The sequence below is a fragment of the Dasypus novemcinctus genome, chromosome 5 (assembly GCF_030445035.2).
Source record: "Dasypus novemcinctus isolate mDasNov1 chromosome 5, mDasNov1.1.hap2, whole genome shotgun sequence".
Taxonomy (NCBI): Eukaryota; Metazoa; Chordata; class Mammalia; order Cingulata; family Dasypodidae; genus Dasypus; species Dasypus novemcinctus.
Window position 1 is genome coordinate 94,129,498 of NC_080677.1, and position 14,531 is coordinate 94,144,028.

At 38.8% G+C, this 14,531-nt stretch overlaps 1 protein-coding gene across 6 annotated transcripts in view; it reads right to left on the reverse strand.

The window, feature by feature from the left end:
- CTTNBP2 (cortactin binding protein 2) overlaps positions 1-14,531 on the reverse strand; it is a 170,441-nt gene that overhangs the window by 23,273 nt on the left and 132,637 nt on the right. For all 6 annotated transcript variants that reach the window (XM_023585995.3, XM_004483241.5, XM_012521481.4 and 3 more), the window contains exons 13-16: positions 11,663-11,749; positions 11,480-11,579; positions 3,983-4,135; positions 3,639-3,826 (exon numbers count right to left, since the gene is read on the reverse strand). In XM_023585995.3, coding sequence (XP_023441763.2) covers positions 3,639-3,826; positions 3,983-4,135; positions 11,480-11,579; positions 11,663-11,749 — 528 coding nt within the window. The remainder of the gene's footprint in view (positions 1-3,638; positions 3,827-3,982; positions 4,136-11,479; positions 11,580-11,662; positions 11,750-14,531) is intronic.

The window sequence follows — 14,531 nt, forward strand, 5'->3', positions numbered from 1 at the left end:
AGTTTAACTTTCCAGTTTTATAAGACTTAAATACTTGGGCAGGTTGGTTTGTTAGACAACAGAGTCATTGAAAAAAGAAATAAACTACATTAAAGTTTTAAAGGCCAATTAAACTATTTAAAGGGATTTAATTAAGTTAAAGGAGCCTCCTTAAAGTGATTATTAAAATTTGCTAGATTGACACAAAGAAAGATAAAGCTTGTACAATGAACTTAAAAACTGAAGGGAAAGCTGGCTATTTGGACATGTAACTTTAATACATTGAATATTTTTAAAAATAGCAGTTAAATAACCTTTCTTTTTTTAATTTAGAAAAGCTAAATATAAAAACAGTCCTCCAGAGACTACCAAATACCTCAAGGATGGTTTCTTTCCTTGGCCTGTCTTTCCATGCAAACATTAGCCCCAGGAGGGTGGGAGGATGCCTGTCTTGTCCCATAGTCCCCTGGGCCAGGGATAAATATTTACTGAACAAAATAAGCAGGTAACTTCACGATGCTCTGACACATCTCACACAAATGCCCATGGCTGGACTTGGCTTACTGTGTTTTGAAGATCTGTTTCCCTAGCAATAGGTCCATCAACCCCATTTCTGGGTCTTGCTTGGTCTGCCAGAGTGGATACTTTAAAAATGCCACGACTAACTGTCTGCATGAATTGAATGAGAAGTTCAAAGTCTGGTTGACAGATGATAGCAAAAAAAGTAAAGTCAGAAGGAGAAGCCAGGAATTTAGGTTGGGATAGGGACAATCTGAGATTGGTGTTATACATGCAGTTTAAGACAGACTAAATTATACAGATCTGTTGCTTCTGACATGGAATTAAAGGGAGCAGACGTAGTCCAGAAGCAAGTAGAGCAAGGAGGACCCTTGGATGAATTCTTAAACATTGACTCTGGCAGAAATCATTATTCACACATACACACAACAACTCATAGAGCTTTGCAAACAGTAGGTGTTCAAATTAGTGTTTTGAATGAATGAAATAAAAATGACATTCAATATTTCAGTATTTTGGTCAAGTGATAAGATAGTATATGTTGATTTGGGGAAAATTTACCTTGAATTACAGATGCAAAAAAAAAAAAAAAAATGTAACTTCCCCAAAAGGAAGGTCTCAGAGAAAATGCTAACTTCACCAAAAGTTCTGCCATATACAGAAATTTGTTTTCAAAATTTGAAACATGTGAAAATGTTAAATATTACTGGATAACACAATATCTAGCAGGAGCAATTCTTTTTAGAATCATACTTGATAAAATCAAGTCTCTTTTTAGTGGTACTGAGAGTTCAGAAAAGGACAAAGATTTATTTACTATTGGGAATATCCTTCAATTATTTCTAAGTCTGATAAAGTAAATTGTCTTTTATAAGAAAGGAAATTCATGTAAATCTTTGCTTAACCAAGTAATTATGATATTAAGACTGAGGGAAATCTGTGAATATTGGCATGTCCTACATGAAGAGAAAGAAATTATTTCGTCAAGGAAAACTGTAAGATAATACAGGTTCAGTGATAATAGCAGCTTTGTTAAAACATTATCACATACTGTAGCATGTGTTATCATAATTTCCCTTCTCTTCAAAAGAGGAACAGCCATTACATGTCCTTCACTTTCACAGATATTCTTCCAGCAAGCATCCTGAGATCATGTACTATTAATGATAAATTGAATATTAATTTCCTACTAGAAGTACAATTACTTTTTATCACATAGTAGTAGAAAAAAATTTCCTGAAAAGTCTATTTTCTTGTATCCCAATAAGGAATTAAAAGAACAAGTGCCAGTGTTCTTCTAAGGGCCCCCAATGATTTGGTTCTGTTCTACAGTTATAAGATATCTGACATTTTGTGGTTGATATTCATTCCCATTACATACTTACCACAAAAATCCGTTTTATTAACCTATTTGAAGTGATTCTTGATATTTAAATGAAAGGCATCATTCTTTTTTTCCTCTCCTTTCTATTCTTTGCAGTGCAACCTACATTGCCATTCTCAAAACAGAAAAAGAGAGTAGAGCTCGAACTTGGAACTTTCCTTTCAAAATAGGTAAAGTCAACCCTTTTCAAACTATTTTTTCCCAGAGAGCTAGGGTGTTCAATTTACCTGAAACAGTGCCAATTCTACAGAACAAAACCAGTATCTTTTATGATTATCTACGTGAATTTTCTGGTAATGAGATTTATATACTAATAATGACGAAACTAACAGGCATATCAGTAATTTGAAAAGGTATAGATCTATGACCCTCTTCACGTCACTTTTCTACCTACTTGTTGAGGTCATGCAATGACTGTCCTTTGGCCAAAAGCATATATTTATGACCAGGAAACTGACTATACCATAACTTGGGGTAGGAGATCTTTCTGATTAAATTAGGGATTTCGGTTACTAATTCAAATCACTAGTGACAGGTCCTGTTCACTGAACTACCAAAGCTTCTTCCTCCACCCACTTTCTCACCCCCATGCAGGCATGCGTGCGCGACACACACACACACACACAATTACAACAGACAGAACTGTAGTCGGGTACTTGGTGTAGAGCATCCATCATGGGAAGAAAAGTCTAGCCACAGTCTGGGATGGGAGGGCGAGGTTGGGCCTGATAACAGTTCTGGTTAATGAAATATTAGGGGTAGCCTTATGTTTCTGGGAGATCTGGGAAAGAAGCTTTCTTCCCTGATAAGGAGACTGGGGATGCAGCTGGAGTCCCCAGGGCGCCCTGCTATGAGCATGTCTGTGCGAGGGCATGGTGCCCAAGCCCTGCAGACATCTCGCAAGCACGACAGGAAGGTCAAGAGACGAGCCCAGGCAGGCCCAGGGACCTGATGCCACAGAGTTGCCGTACCAAAGCCAGCAACACCTACCGCCAGACTTCTGGACATATGAGGGGAAAAGGGACTCTTTTTGTTAATTCACTAGCACTTGGCTAGACTATAATTTGCAGTTTAAAATATTCCATATTGATACAATGAAGATACTGGCTTCCAAATGTTTCCAATTATGGAGAATGACAACATCTTGCTAACTCCAAGCTATTATTTCAAAGCAACCCTGCCACAGTTACTAGCCCTATTTAAGAACATTAAGAATAAATAATGTGCTAGATCTGGTCAGTACTAAATTTAGTTTATTTTAAATAATGAAGAACACCTATTTTATTATTCTCTGAAACAAAATCACTAAATATCATTACTACTTTTCAAAATGTATCATAAGCTATAGAATGCCAATTTTCATGTTACTTTAAATTATTTACTTTAACTCAGTGTTACAGCTCTACATTAAAACTAGCTTGAGTGGATCAATAATGTTCAGATGGCTCTAAAAGGGTTGCCTCTTCTTTAAGCAGAGAAATTAATTTTCTAATCTAGTCTGCTATAACATTTGGAGCAATAGTAAAACCTATTTACTATTTTATTCTACTGCTTACAACAGTCCAGAACTGTTAAGGGTTTTACTTGCACTGTCTTATTTACCTTTAAATATCCAAGAATTTCACTTGCCTGAGGTCATATAGTGAGTGGTGGAATCAGCCTCAGATCTCCTGACCCTACAGCCCCTCTGTCCTGGTGACAGGACCCTGCCTTCATGGAATAAAGGGCAAGCACTGCCGCCTCTGCTGTTCGTTACCTTATTGACAACTTTCCTTCTTAAGAACCTCTGCAGCAGACCGTGCATGGGCTCGCCATCCCACCGTAGCTGAACCCAGCGGAAATGCTGCTGCACCAGCAAATCAGAGCCCTGGAGACAGGTCTTGGCAATGGTTCCCATCAAAAAGCAGTTCTCATGAAAGTAATAACATTCAGATGTTCCATTTCCTAAAAACAAACCAAAAAAGCAATGCTCTAACCTCAGTGAATTCAGTAAGTTAAAGAAAGGAGAACATGGAGCATGAGTTGTACTCTTGGGAACACAAAGATTACAGTGAATGTACGGAAGCTTGCTTCTTAGCACACTCTCTCCATGACCTTTACCTTTTTGAAAAGTACAGGGGCTTTCAGTGCTGCGATTTTCGAGAGGTGCCAAAAAGTCCCCCAATAACTCAGACAAAGAGGATTTTTCCAAATTCTCTAAGATGATGATGATTTTCTTGGTAACAGGAGACTGTTTCACAGGGATCAGACAAGCTGTGGTTAAAAGGGAAATCCAGTGATTAGAACTTTTACAAAAACCTATGCAAACTGGCAAAAGTTTAAAAGTCTAGAAATACAAAGTGTGGGCAATGGTGTGGTACAATGGGAATGCTCTTCCAATGTGGAAGAGTTTGATGACTCTTAAAAACAGTGTGGTTATTTAACTTAATACTGTTGAAGATCCAGCACTCCTACTGCCAGAGCAGACCCCCAAGTGGAAACAACGAATGTCTATGAACAAGGATAAAGAGAACGATATTTATGTACATGATATGAATGTGAACAAATTACAACTATAGGCAACAACATGGAGGACCATCATAAATAATACAATGAGAAGCAAATTACAAAAGAATACGTACAAGAAGATTTAATCATATAAAGTTCAAATATGTAATTTAGGTATTCACAGGTATTAAAACTATAAAGTAAAGCAAGGAGGATTATTACAAAAGATTAGAGGTACCTCTAGAAGGTAGGGATTGTGATGTGGAGGGTCACACAGTACATTCTGAAAGATGGGAATGTTCTATTTCCTAGCCAGGTCAGTGGTTAAATGGATATTTTATGTAAAATTATTCATTAATCTGTAAATATATATAATATGTATTTTAAGTATATTTCACAATGTGAAAGGTTAAAAACCCTTAAATGACCTTTCAATTAAATATGTAAAATGTTCATAGTATTGTACAAACAGGACCTCAGAGAAATAACCAGGTCCTACCCCTTATTTTACAGAAAAGGAAACCAAATTTTGGAGAGGTTAAAGTGATGTGACTAAGGTTTCAGAAACAATGATAGAGGAAGAACTAAAATCTAGACTTTCTGAGTTATTTTAGTGTTCTTTGGTGGGGAGGGGTAGGAGAGAGACAGAGACCAATTCAGGACAGATGCGATACACAGCAACCTAAAATAAAACTAATATTTTGATTAAAATGACCATAGTACTTCTTATAAACCAATGATTTTTTAAAAAATTAAACCTGCTTTTTAATTTTGTAGAAGATTCTCAAGTCTTTGACAACTTGACCCCAAGAAGAGAGGTCAATTTAAAATACTTGAGAACAATATTGTCAAATATCTCACTCTTCACAAATACACATATCATCTTCTCTGTTCCCTCTTCTTGTTGCCAAAGACATAATGTACTTTCACTTTTAAAAGAAGTCCTTGAACATTTTAGATGAATTTCTTCTGAGGCTGAAATAGCTTTTTTGGATGCTATGAAGCTTAAAAGACTGGAAGACTAGAAACAGTAACAGTACCTCTTGATTTAGTTCTACCTGTGGGGCCAACACAATAGTGTTAAGCATGTGTCAGATTCCCCTCAACACAGCTATTCAATAAAGTGTGCTAAATTTTTTAAATACATTACAGGTTAAATGGTTTCTGTATCTGTTTTACTCTAACTTGGACTGAAGGTCTCCAGTTTTTCCTTCATTTTTTAAAAATGTACGGCTGGTCTGAGTGGCCCTGAAGCTGCTGCAGTCAGTTGGTATGTACACACGTGAACATTTAACTGCATTTCAACAAGTGTTAGCCCAGTGCTCCCTCACTTCATGTCTTGGGCTAAGCACTATGACATGTGGGAAGTGACTGCTTCTAACTGGGGGGATGTGGTGTTTAAGCTGGGCTTCTTATAAGCAATGGCATCTGAACAATGGATGGAGCAAGCCAAGTGTAAGAAATAGCACAGGCAGGAGGAGAGAGGAGGGGGTGACCACACCATGGCTGCACATTAAAACTACCTGGGATCCGTCCACAGAGATGCAGAATCTATGCTGGGCCGGGGGCTCTGACATCTTATAAAAGCTCCCCAATGACTGTAACATGCAGGCAGGGGTGAAACCTGCTGTTATAAAGCCTCAGAACCAGGCTCAAAATGATAAATGAAAGACGTAGAATGTCATATTAGGAGGGAAAAATTTACCAGCAGTGGGAACTAAGGGAAGTCTTTTAAGGTGGAGAATACACAGGATGTTTCCTGTTTTGAGATTCTCATTCTGGTGCAAAGAAATGACACACAGAAGAAAGGAGCACACACCTACTAAGTGACTTTTATTGCTGTGGATAAGGCAAGAGGTTGCCTCAATTTTTCAGTAACACCCCCTTTTATACCTGATCACTGAAGTTCAACATCCTTAAATGAGTTGGCCCAAGGTTAATTGTATTTTAGTTGGTAAGCAGCATGTACCTCATTCAGGTTATTTGCGTGGTTTCAGGTTTAAAATACTAACCAACCACAGAAGCACTTTTGAGTCCGAGGGATTAACCAGCCTCTGATCAGCGTTTATGTAAATGTAGAAGGCCACCCCGTTTTTTATGTGGAGATTACTTTTGACCCATGGTCAAAAAGTCAGGCATTCGGATTCCTTCTGCCTGAGGCTAAGCCCTGAGTCTCAACTGTCTACTCTTTCTGTCCTTGTTTCTTCCAACTCCATAGGTTCCATGAACTCTTCCCTTCTCCTTAATCAGACACCTTTTTTGTCAGACTCAAGGCTACACCCGTCATACACACCCACATTAAATATCCTGGGTAGTTAGTTCTACAGCAACATTTACTGGTTTAAAAATAATCAACATTCCACATTTATAGTTAAATCCAATCTCCTTTGTGTCTAGGGTAATCCCACATATACAGTCTCCCCATTGCAGATGGAAAGCAGCTCCTTTTTCACACTGTGACTTAAAACAAGATTCTGCAGGGACAATGCTCTGAGAATCCCAGTGAGAAGAGTCTCACAATGCTGCATCCAAGGAGGTAATCTCATTTAGGTAGACTCCAATTATCTTGTCCTACTACTATTATTAGACTAATTCCACTCTCATTACTTCCAAAAACAGAAGCTCTCTCAGTAGTTCAGTATATTATTTTAAAATACAGATCTGGTGTTTAATTTTTTTTTGCCACTTAACGTCACATGTAATTTAAAGTATATACATTATATCTGTCTTGCTAACCTAACTCCATACTTTCCACTGAGGAGAAACCTGATCTAATTCTAATATGCGTTCACACTCTCCTTACGGAATTGCAGAGCCAAGTGATGTGGCTGTTTCGCACAAAAGGTAATATAAGGAGGAAGGTGTTATTTTAAAATAAACGTGAAATAAGCCTTACTTGTCTAAGAGCTATGCCATTCTTTCTTAAGTGTTCTTTTGTTCTACATTCTTTTCTTCACTGGCACCATTTTAACTTTCACTTAAGTTTCAGATGTTTAAAGCTCATTATTTAGAATATATTTGTTCCTCTTCCTTTCTGAAGTTTTGCTTGCACACCTCTTTTTTTTCTTTGTGACACTCTTTTCATTGGCTTTCTGTTACAGCATTGTGGAGAGGAACCAATAAGCACATGCTCTGTGCTCAGTGGAAAATAAAGTTCAACAGTGGCAACTGTCTTTCCTTCCCCAGTCCAAACCAAGTGCCTTTGTTTTGTTTGGTTTTCGAGAAAATACGGTTAAACACCAGGAGTAAATGCAGAATACCTTATGTATCAGTGAACTCCTTACTTATACTTTGCTCAATTCACTTTCTCGTAAAAAAGCAAGAGAGCAGCTGTTGGATACTTTCTATACCTTCATTATTCTAAAAGCCTGAGTGGAGCAGCCTAGGAACCCCTTTTCTCTCCTCCAGGTCTCTGTCTTTCCCTACCTTGTTTTCTTCCCCATCATTTCTTGACTTCACTCATCCTCCAGATGATCACCCCTGTGATATGCTTTCTGTACCATTCCCCTTTGGTGGATCCTTCCCTCGGCTTGAAGCTCAGAAACTTCTCATGCCCTCTCCTACTCAAATCTGTACTCTCCATTCTCTCTTCTTTGGTCACCAGCAATGAGTCCTACTGAGGAAATGGTGGTGCAGACGTTAGGAGTTAGATGAGGAAGCTCAGAGGCCAGATCACAACGTTCCTGACATGATGATCAGAGAACTTTCACTTCATTCTGGAGTCATCAGAAGGACTGCCATTGGTTATTTTTATTCTAGAGTGAGGCCTCTGGAAGTCCTGCAGAGTGCTGATGTTGAGGTGAGGCATGAGACCAGAGGAAATAAAACAGGTTAGTAATGAAGCCTCCCTATTACCTTGAACAAGAAATTGATAATGGTAGGGGGAATGGAGAGGAGGTGGAGACAAGATACAGGAAGTGGATTCAACTAAATCTAGGGACTAACTGGATGTGGGAAATAAGGCAAAAGGAATCTACAATGACTTTCAAGTTGCTTACCTGGACAACTGTGTTCAAGCTCTTAGCAGTTCAACTGCTTTTCTGTGTCTTAGTTTTGTAATTCAAGAGAGAAGGAAGATACTTGATACTTATAAATTATTGAGCCATATACAGAATAAATACCCTTTTGTAAACAGAGATAGATCATTTCCTACATAAGAAAATAGTTTTGGTATAGACTTTTTTGGCCTATGTTTTTTTTTTTTTAGGAGATACTAGGGATTGAACCCAGGACCTCACACATGGGAAGCAAGCACTCAATCACTGAGCCATATCCACTACCCAATGAGAGGTTTTTTTCCCTTTTGTTTGTTTTTAGGAAGTACCATGGATCAAACCAGGACTTCATAGATAGGAAGCAGGTGCTCAACCACTTGGCCTAAGGCTTTTGTTCAAGAATCTCACATTTCAAATGCAAATCATTCTATGTTTGTCCTGTTATCAACTGCTCCCTTTTCATCTCCTATCATCTAATCTTCCTATTTTCTTCCTCCATTCAAAACAAGTCCTTCTATTTGCTGACACCTGAATCAGACTACAGATTCCCTTTATACTTTGCTCATGTTATTTCCTGAGTACAAGGCTAAAATAATGGCACTAGCCTTCAAGGAACGCACCATATTCAAGAGGGTGGGGGTGAGAGAGAAGCACAGATAATACCCTCAATGCCCTGACCTACAGTGAGGTGAACATAGAGATCTAAACATTATTGCTGTTTACTAGACGGAGGCAGCAAATCTGCAGGAATCAGAGAAGTCTTCATTTGAGGTGGCTTTAAAGAATTTTAACAGGGGCTTTTCCTACAGTTCCTAGAAGGGGAGACACCATGTCTATTTTAATCACTACTGTCCAACATAGTACGTTGCACGGTACCTGCTATGTGGAAACCATGTATGTATTTGTATGTCTACTTTGTAATTCCAGGTGAAATCTGAAGCACAAGCGAAGAAAATGGAGTGTAGAAGAGTAAAGGACACGAAGGGAAGAAAGACCATATTCTGCTGGAGCACAGATGTGTATAAAAAAAGGGTGAGCTAAGCAAGTCAGACAGATCGAAACCTTACAATCGAAGGCCTTTAACGGCATGGACTCATTTTAGTACGCAATGGACAGATGAGGGGGAGCAGAAATCAGAGAGCTTAAGTCAGGGATCTGGTGGTCGGTGAAGGATGTTCATAGACAAGAAGCAGTGGGCAGAGAAGACATTTTCAGGAAAGTCATTGAGAGCTAAAAAAAAAAAAAGGCACAGAAACTACACAGGTGCCAATAGGAAAGGATGAGAAAGCAGGCGGAAGCTTAGTCAGACATGATCACGGCGTGGCTGTGGGGACAAGGGTGGGGGACCCATGAATGAGAGGACCTGGGGTTTCTATGTGATCTTCACACTGCCTTAAAAAAACAAATGACAATGTTGGAATAAAAACAAAAAACAAAAAACAAGAGTTTTCACACGAAACCTGTATTTCTGGCTTCTTCCTAAAAAAATCACAAAACTTCATGACATTGGACCTACCTTTCTGCCAGCAACAAACTGTGGCAGCTGAAAGCTGCTGGCCCTGATGTGATGGGGGCGTGATTCCACCCCCCAGACACTACACCCAGTCTGCTTTATCCCTCAACCTGGCCTGCCTGGCACTTGCATGCATTTAGGTTTATAAGCCTTCCCAGACCTGAATTTCAAGAGTCGGTGACCAAGAGAATTGTGTCACTCACCAAAATTAGGAATGACAAAGAGGAACTCTTTTTGAGAAGATGCTAACCACAGATTAAGAAATGCTGAATTTCTAAAATTCCTTTAGAATTTCTAAAATGCCTTTGCATTTCTGATTTAATTCCCTGAGCTTCCATTTTCTTAGCTTCCTAAGCTTTGAGCAGAATTCAGTCCTGCAGTCATTATTTACCCTAAGATAGATAATGAACAAAATATCTACCTTAGCTGCTTACTTCTGGATTTAACGAGATGGAAATTCAGGACAATGTGAGGGTTTTTGTTAGATAACTAGGGTGGGAGATAGAAATTTTGGCGCAGTGAGTTTTTAAGGAACAGCAGCAGGCAGTCAGTAAGGTGAGTCTCAAGAGCCAAATCGCTTGCCTTTGCGTCCTGCTCTGCTCCGCTCAGTTCTCACTGTGGGGTCTTTGGCAGGGCACTTAACTTCTAGTCTCAAGTGTTTTCATATCTATAAATTAGGGATAAGGGCTGTACCTGCCTCAGAGAATTGAGTGAATAAACATACTGCCTAGAATAGGATCGACCAAAGTAAGAACTTAAAAAATATCAACCATTATTAGTATTATCAGAGAAAATGGCTTTCTGTAGCTTTTAATAATTTCTAGTCAAAATCTGGCCTTGTTAATACAACATTCAAAGACCAGTGGGATTTTCCATTACCAAAATGTGCTTCTAGGCTTCATTTACCCTCTCTCTCTCCCAAAAAACTGACTCCAGATAATTTCCTTCTTCCTAAGCCTAGCCACATGTTATATCCCTTTATCAGGGCTCCAAAAAAGAGGAGCACTTGTCTCCTAAAAGAGATTTTATAATTGCATTTCACCTTATCCTTCACTGACCTTGCACCTGCCTCTTTCATCCCCTCTGCAGGGTCATTCTGGCTTTGAGCTCTTGGAGACCAAAGTCTTATTCTGGTTTATCTCAGTTTTGTGTTGTAAGTTGTTGACTATGCTGTTTGCTATGCTATGTTGTGTTATGCAGGGTTATGTTAACCACCTGTGATGAAGCTTGGGGAGTTAAGGTCTTGAGCCTGAGATAGAAAACTCATGAATGAAATTATACTAATAAACAGTTTAATCCTGGTCCTGCCAAAACGTAATAGTGGGGATCTTAGAAAATTTCTGCAATTCTCTGTGCCTGTTTCCTCAAAAGGGAAGGGAAATAAAATGCAGCATGTACAAGAGATGCAATGATATACACATGAAAAGAATTTTTTGCAATTACTCACACCAGGGTTCCCAATTTTCATCTCAAGAGCTGCTGAATTACTGAAAGGTCAACTTAAAATTTATCCCTAAGCTTCAAAGTTTACATTCTCCCAATGGCATCACTGAAGAGGGTGCCTTTTAGTTATCACGAAACAGTCCACTGAAATGATCTTACCGCTATTGATGAAGAGGTCTATTAGCTGTTCCTTGGAAAAACCAGCATCCACTTCAGCTCTCACTATCTCACAGGAGAATCCTGCAGCCATTTGCCTATGCTGGGATAAGGAAACAAGGGTGATCAGATCTATACACTTTCGCATTTTCAAAGAAAAGGAGAGAGTACACAAGTAATTATTACCTTCATGCAGAGAGCAAGCTGATGGGCTATGTAGTCTTGCAAGCTTCCTTCTGGGCCATGGAAAATGACATTATGATATTGCTCGACCTATTAATAAACCAAGAGGAAGAGAACTTATATGAAAATGCTAAGATGACAAGAGGAGGAAATGGTATACAGGGATGGAATTTTTTCTGATTTTCTTACAACTTTCAAAGGATTCAAAAATATTTTAAAGGCTGGATTTATCCATTGCATGCCTGAAGTCTTTCTTTTTAATGTGAAACACTGCAAAGTACAATATTTAACAACAATTGACACTTTGTGAAAAGGAGTACTCTTTCGTCCCTGTCTTCTACACTAAGGTTCAGTATGTTTGCTGGGAACCTAGTTCCTAGTGTATTTTGTCCCTTGCAGATGTTCTGTAATTTTTTCTTTATTATTCCTTGTAGATGTTCTTTACTTTGAATTTTCCAACACATTTTTTACTTAACTTTTTACTGTGTAAAAGAGCAATGCATTTCACTAAGGAAATTTTGGAAAATAAAAAGAACAAAGCAGAATAAAAATTATTCAGTGTCAACCACCCAGAAGCAACAGTTGTAAATATTTTGGCATGTTTCTTTCCAGTTTTTCTTTGCTGAGTTGATATCACTATGTGTATTTGTATCTAAGTATATTTTTAAGAAGGTTTATGTGAGAGTCATCTTTTTACAGTTGCATATCAGAGAATGTGTCTGTTTTGACTTCTTAACATTAAAAAAAAAGACTTGGTAAGTAAAAAATGTTTGATTGACTCTAGATATTAATTCATTCTGGAATAAAGTGTTTTAAAGAAACATAGGTATAGATCAATCACTTTTACTTTGTAGAAAAGAAAATCTGTCTGGATGCCTACAGTTTTTTGTTTGTTTTACCCTTATCTCTTGTATCAGGGTACCTTGCGTGAGAACATGTATAGATTTGGCATGGATTTAGATGGAAAGCCAACTACTATTTACAGAACACAATGGCGGTGTAAACAGGGGTGAGGGAAGTCAACCTCCTACTTCTATTACCCCAGGGCTGAGCTTCCAGTGCCAGACCAGGTACTTGGGAGCTTTCTTCCTGTAGAGGTGTTACAGAAAATCTAGACTGGCAAAGCTCAAACCTAACCAGTACTGTTGATGTAGCTCATGTATGTGGCTGAGCCATCCACATGAAAGGGTCTGTTCTTTCTATTATGGGACAATGTAAGGACATGTGTGTGTGCCTTGTGCTGTTGTTCACCTACTATTCTCTGATGATGCTGCCCTTTGGGATCACAGGAGAAGGTCACATGCTTGTGGGTCTATCATTTAAGGAAGAGACAGACAGATTCTGGGATATGAAAAGCTTGAGGGACAGCCCTTAGTGTGGAAAGATTTCCTTCCTCACCCAGAACCTTTAAGACTTCAGCCTGGACTGTAACAAGACCAAGACATGCTTATGGGGAATCCTAGAAGATGGAGAAAAACCAGGCTTGGCCACTGGGTGTCAGGCCATGAATGAAGTACGGAGGGATGTGATCCTTCAAGAGGGTCCTTGATGCTGGGCCTGAGACCAGGCTTTTAGGTTCTGAAAGCCAACAGATCTAGTAGCTATAGGAAAAACCACCAGTGTTCTTCTCTGAGTTTATATATTATTCCATTATCCTAAGCCTTTAATAAAAAAAGGGAACAGGTGACATCCACACTTGGGCTAGGTGGCATAGGAGAGTGCAGTGTGCCAGGGAGCATTCCTTAGTGGCTGCAGCTGCCTAAGGAACATCAGAATCCTAAAAGTAGAGGTTGAATTCAGCAGTGGCCTGGGCTGCTCTCTGTGATAGTGACCTGGAGACAAAGCAATGGTGGGGTGCAGACAGGACCAAGACAAGAGATTATCCTAGGGATATGGGAGAGAAAAAGATCATGGAAGTTCAGTTGAGGCTCTCCTTCTGGGCAGTGAGGCTATGGAACCACAAGACTTCAAAAGTAAAGGATAACAATCTCATGTGTACCTGTGAAATGGAGAACCCAAAGGGAAGTTCAGATTGTACATATACTTTCAAAATGTAAAAATTTGTCTAGTGTGGCCTCTTTCTCACAATCTTAATTGGAACTTGGTAAGCCCTATTGGTAAGCATACTCAGGCCTTTTTGGCTTAGGAAAATTTTCTTCAATTATGTTTTTGGTAATTGCTCCTGTTCAGTTCTAGTTATTTTCTCTAGTTAATATCTGTTATCTCATCTCATCATTATTATAACTTTGTTGCCCTCTTCTAAATTCTGGGAGAGCTAGTCAAGTTTGTCTTTTACAACACTGAATAGAATTTTCACTCTCTCACTTCAGTTCTTTGTTGCCTCAAATACAACTTTATTTAAGCCATTGAATTTTTAGCTTCTCAAGATTTTGTTACCTCATCCATCTCCTTTTCCAACACCCCCCTTTTTAAAAAATCCTAATCTAACTCTTCTATGACTTTCTTGCCTGCTTCATAGCCTATCTCCTTGCATTCTCTAGAGAATGAAAGATAAATTCCAAATTTTTGTTTTATCTAGTGAATAATTTTTATGGTCTGTTCTTCCCCCTGATTTTCCAGAATGCTATTCCCTTCCCTTTGTTTTGCAGTGTTTTTCCCCATAGGTGCAATGTTAATTTGTTGTTATTATTGGTTTATGTGCCAAGAAATCACAGGAAAAGTTGTGCAATAAAGCAAAATGAGTGGACTACCACTGGCCTCACTTGCTCTCCACTTATTTTCTGGCTGAATCCCCTTGTTAGGTCATTGGGACGATGGCAGGCTGATGTCTAAAGTTGCTAGTCAAACTTGAGGAGCCAGTAATGGGTATAGTGGGATGAACTCTTGCTGTCTAAGATGGCAGACAAATCAA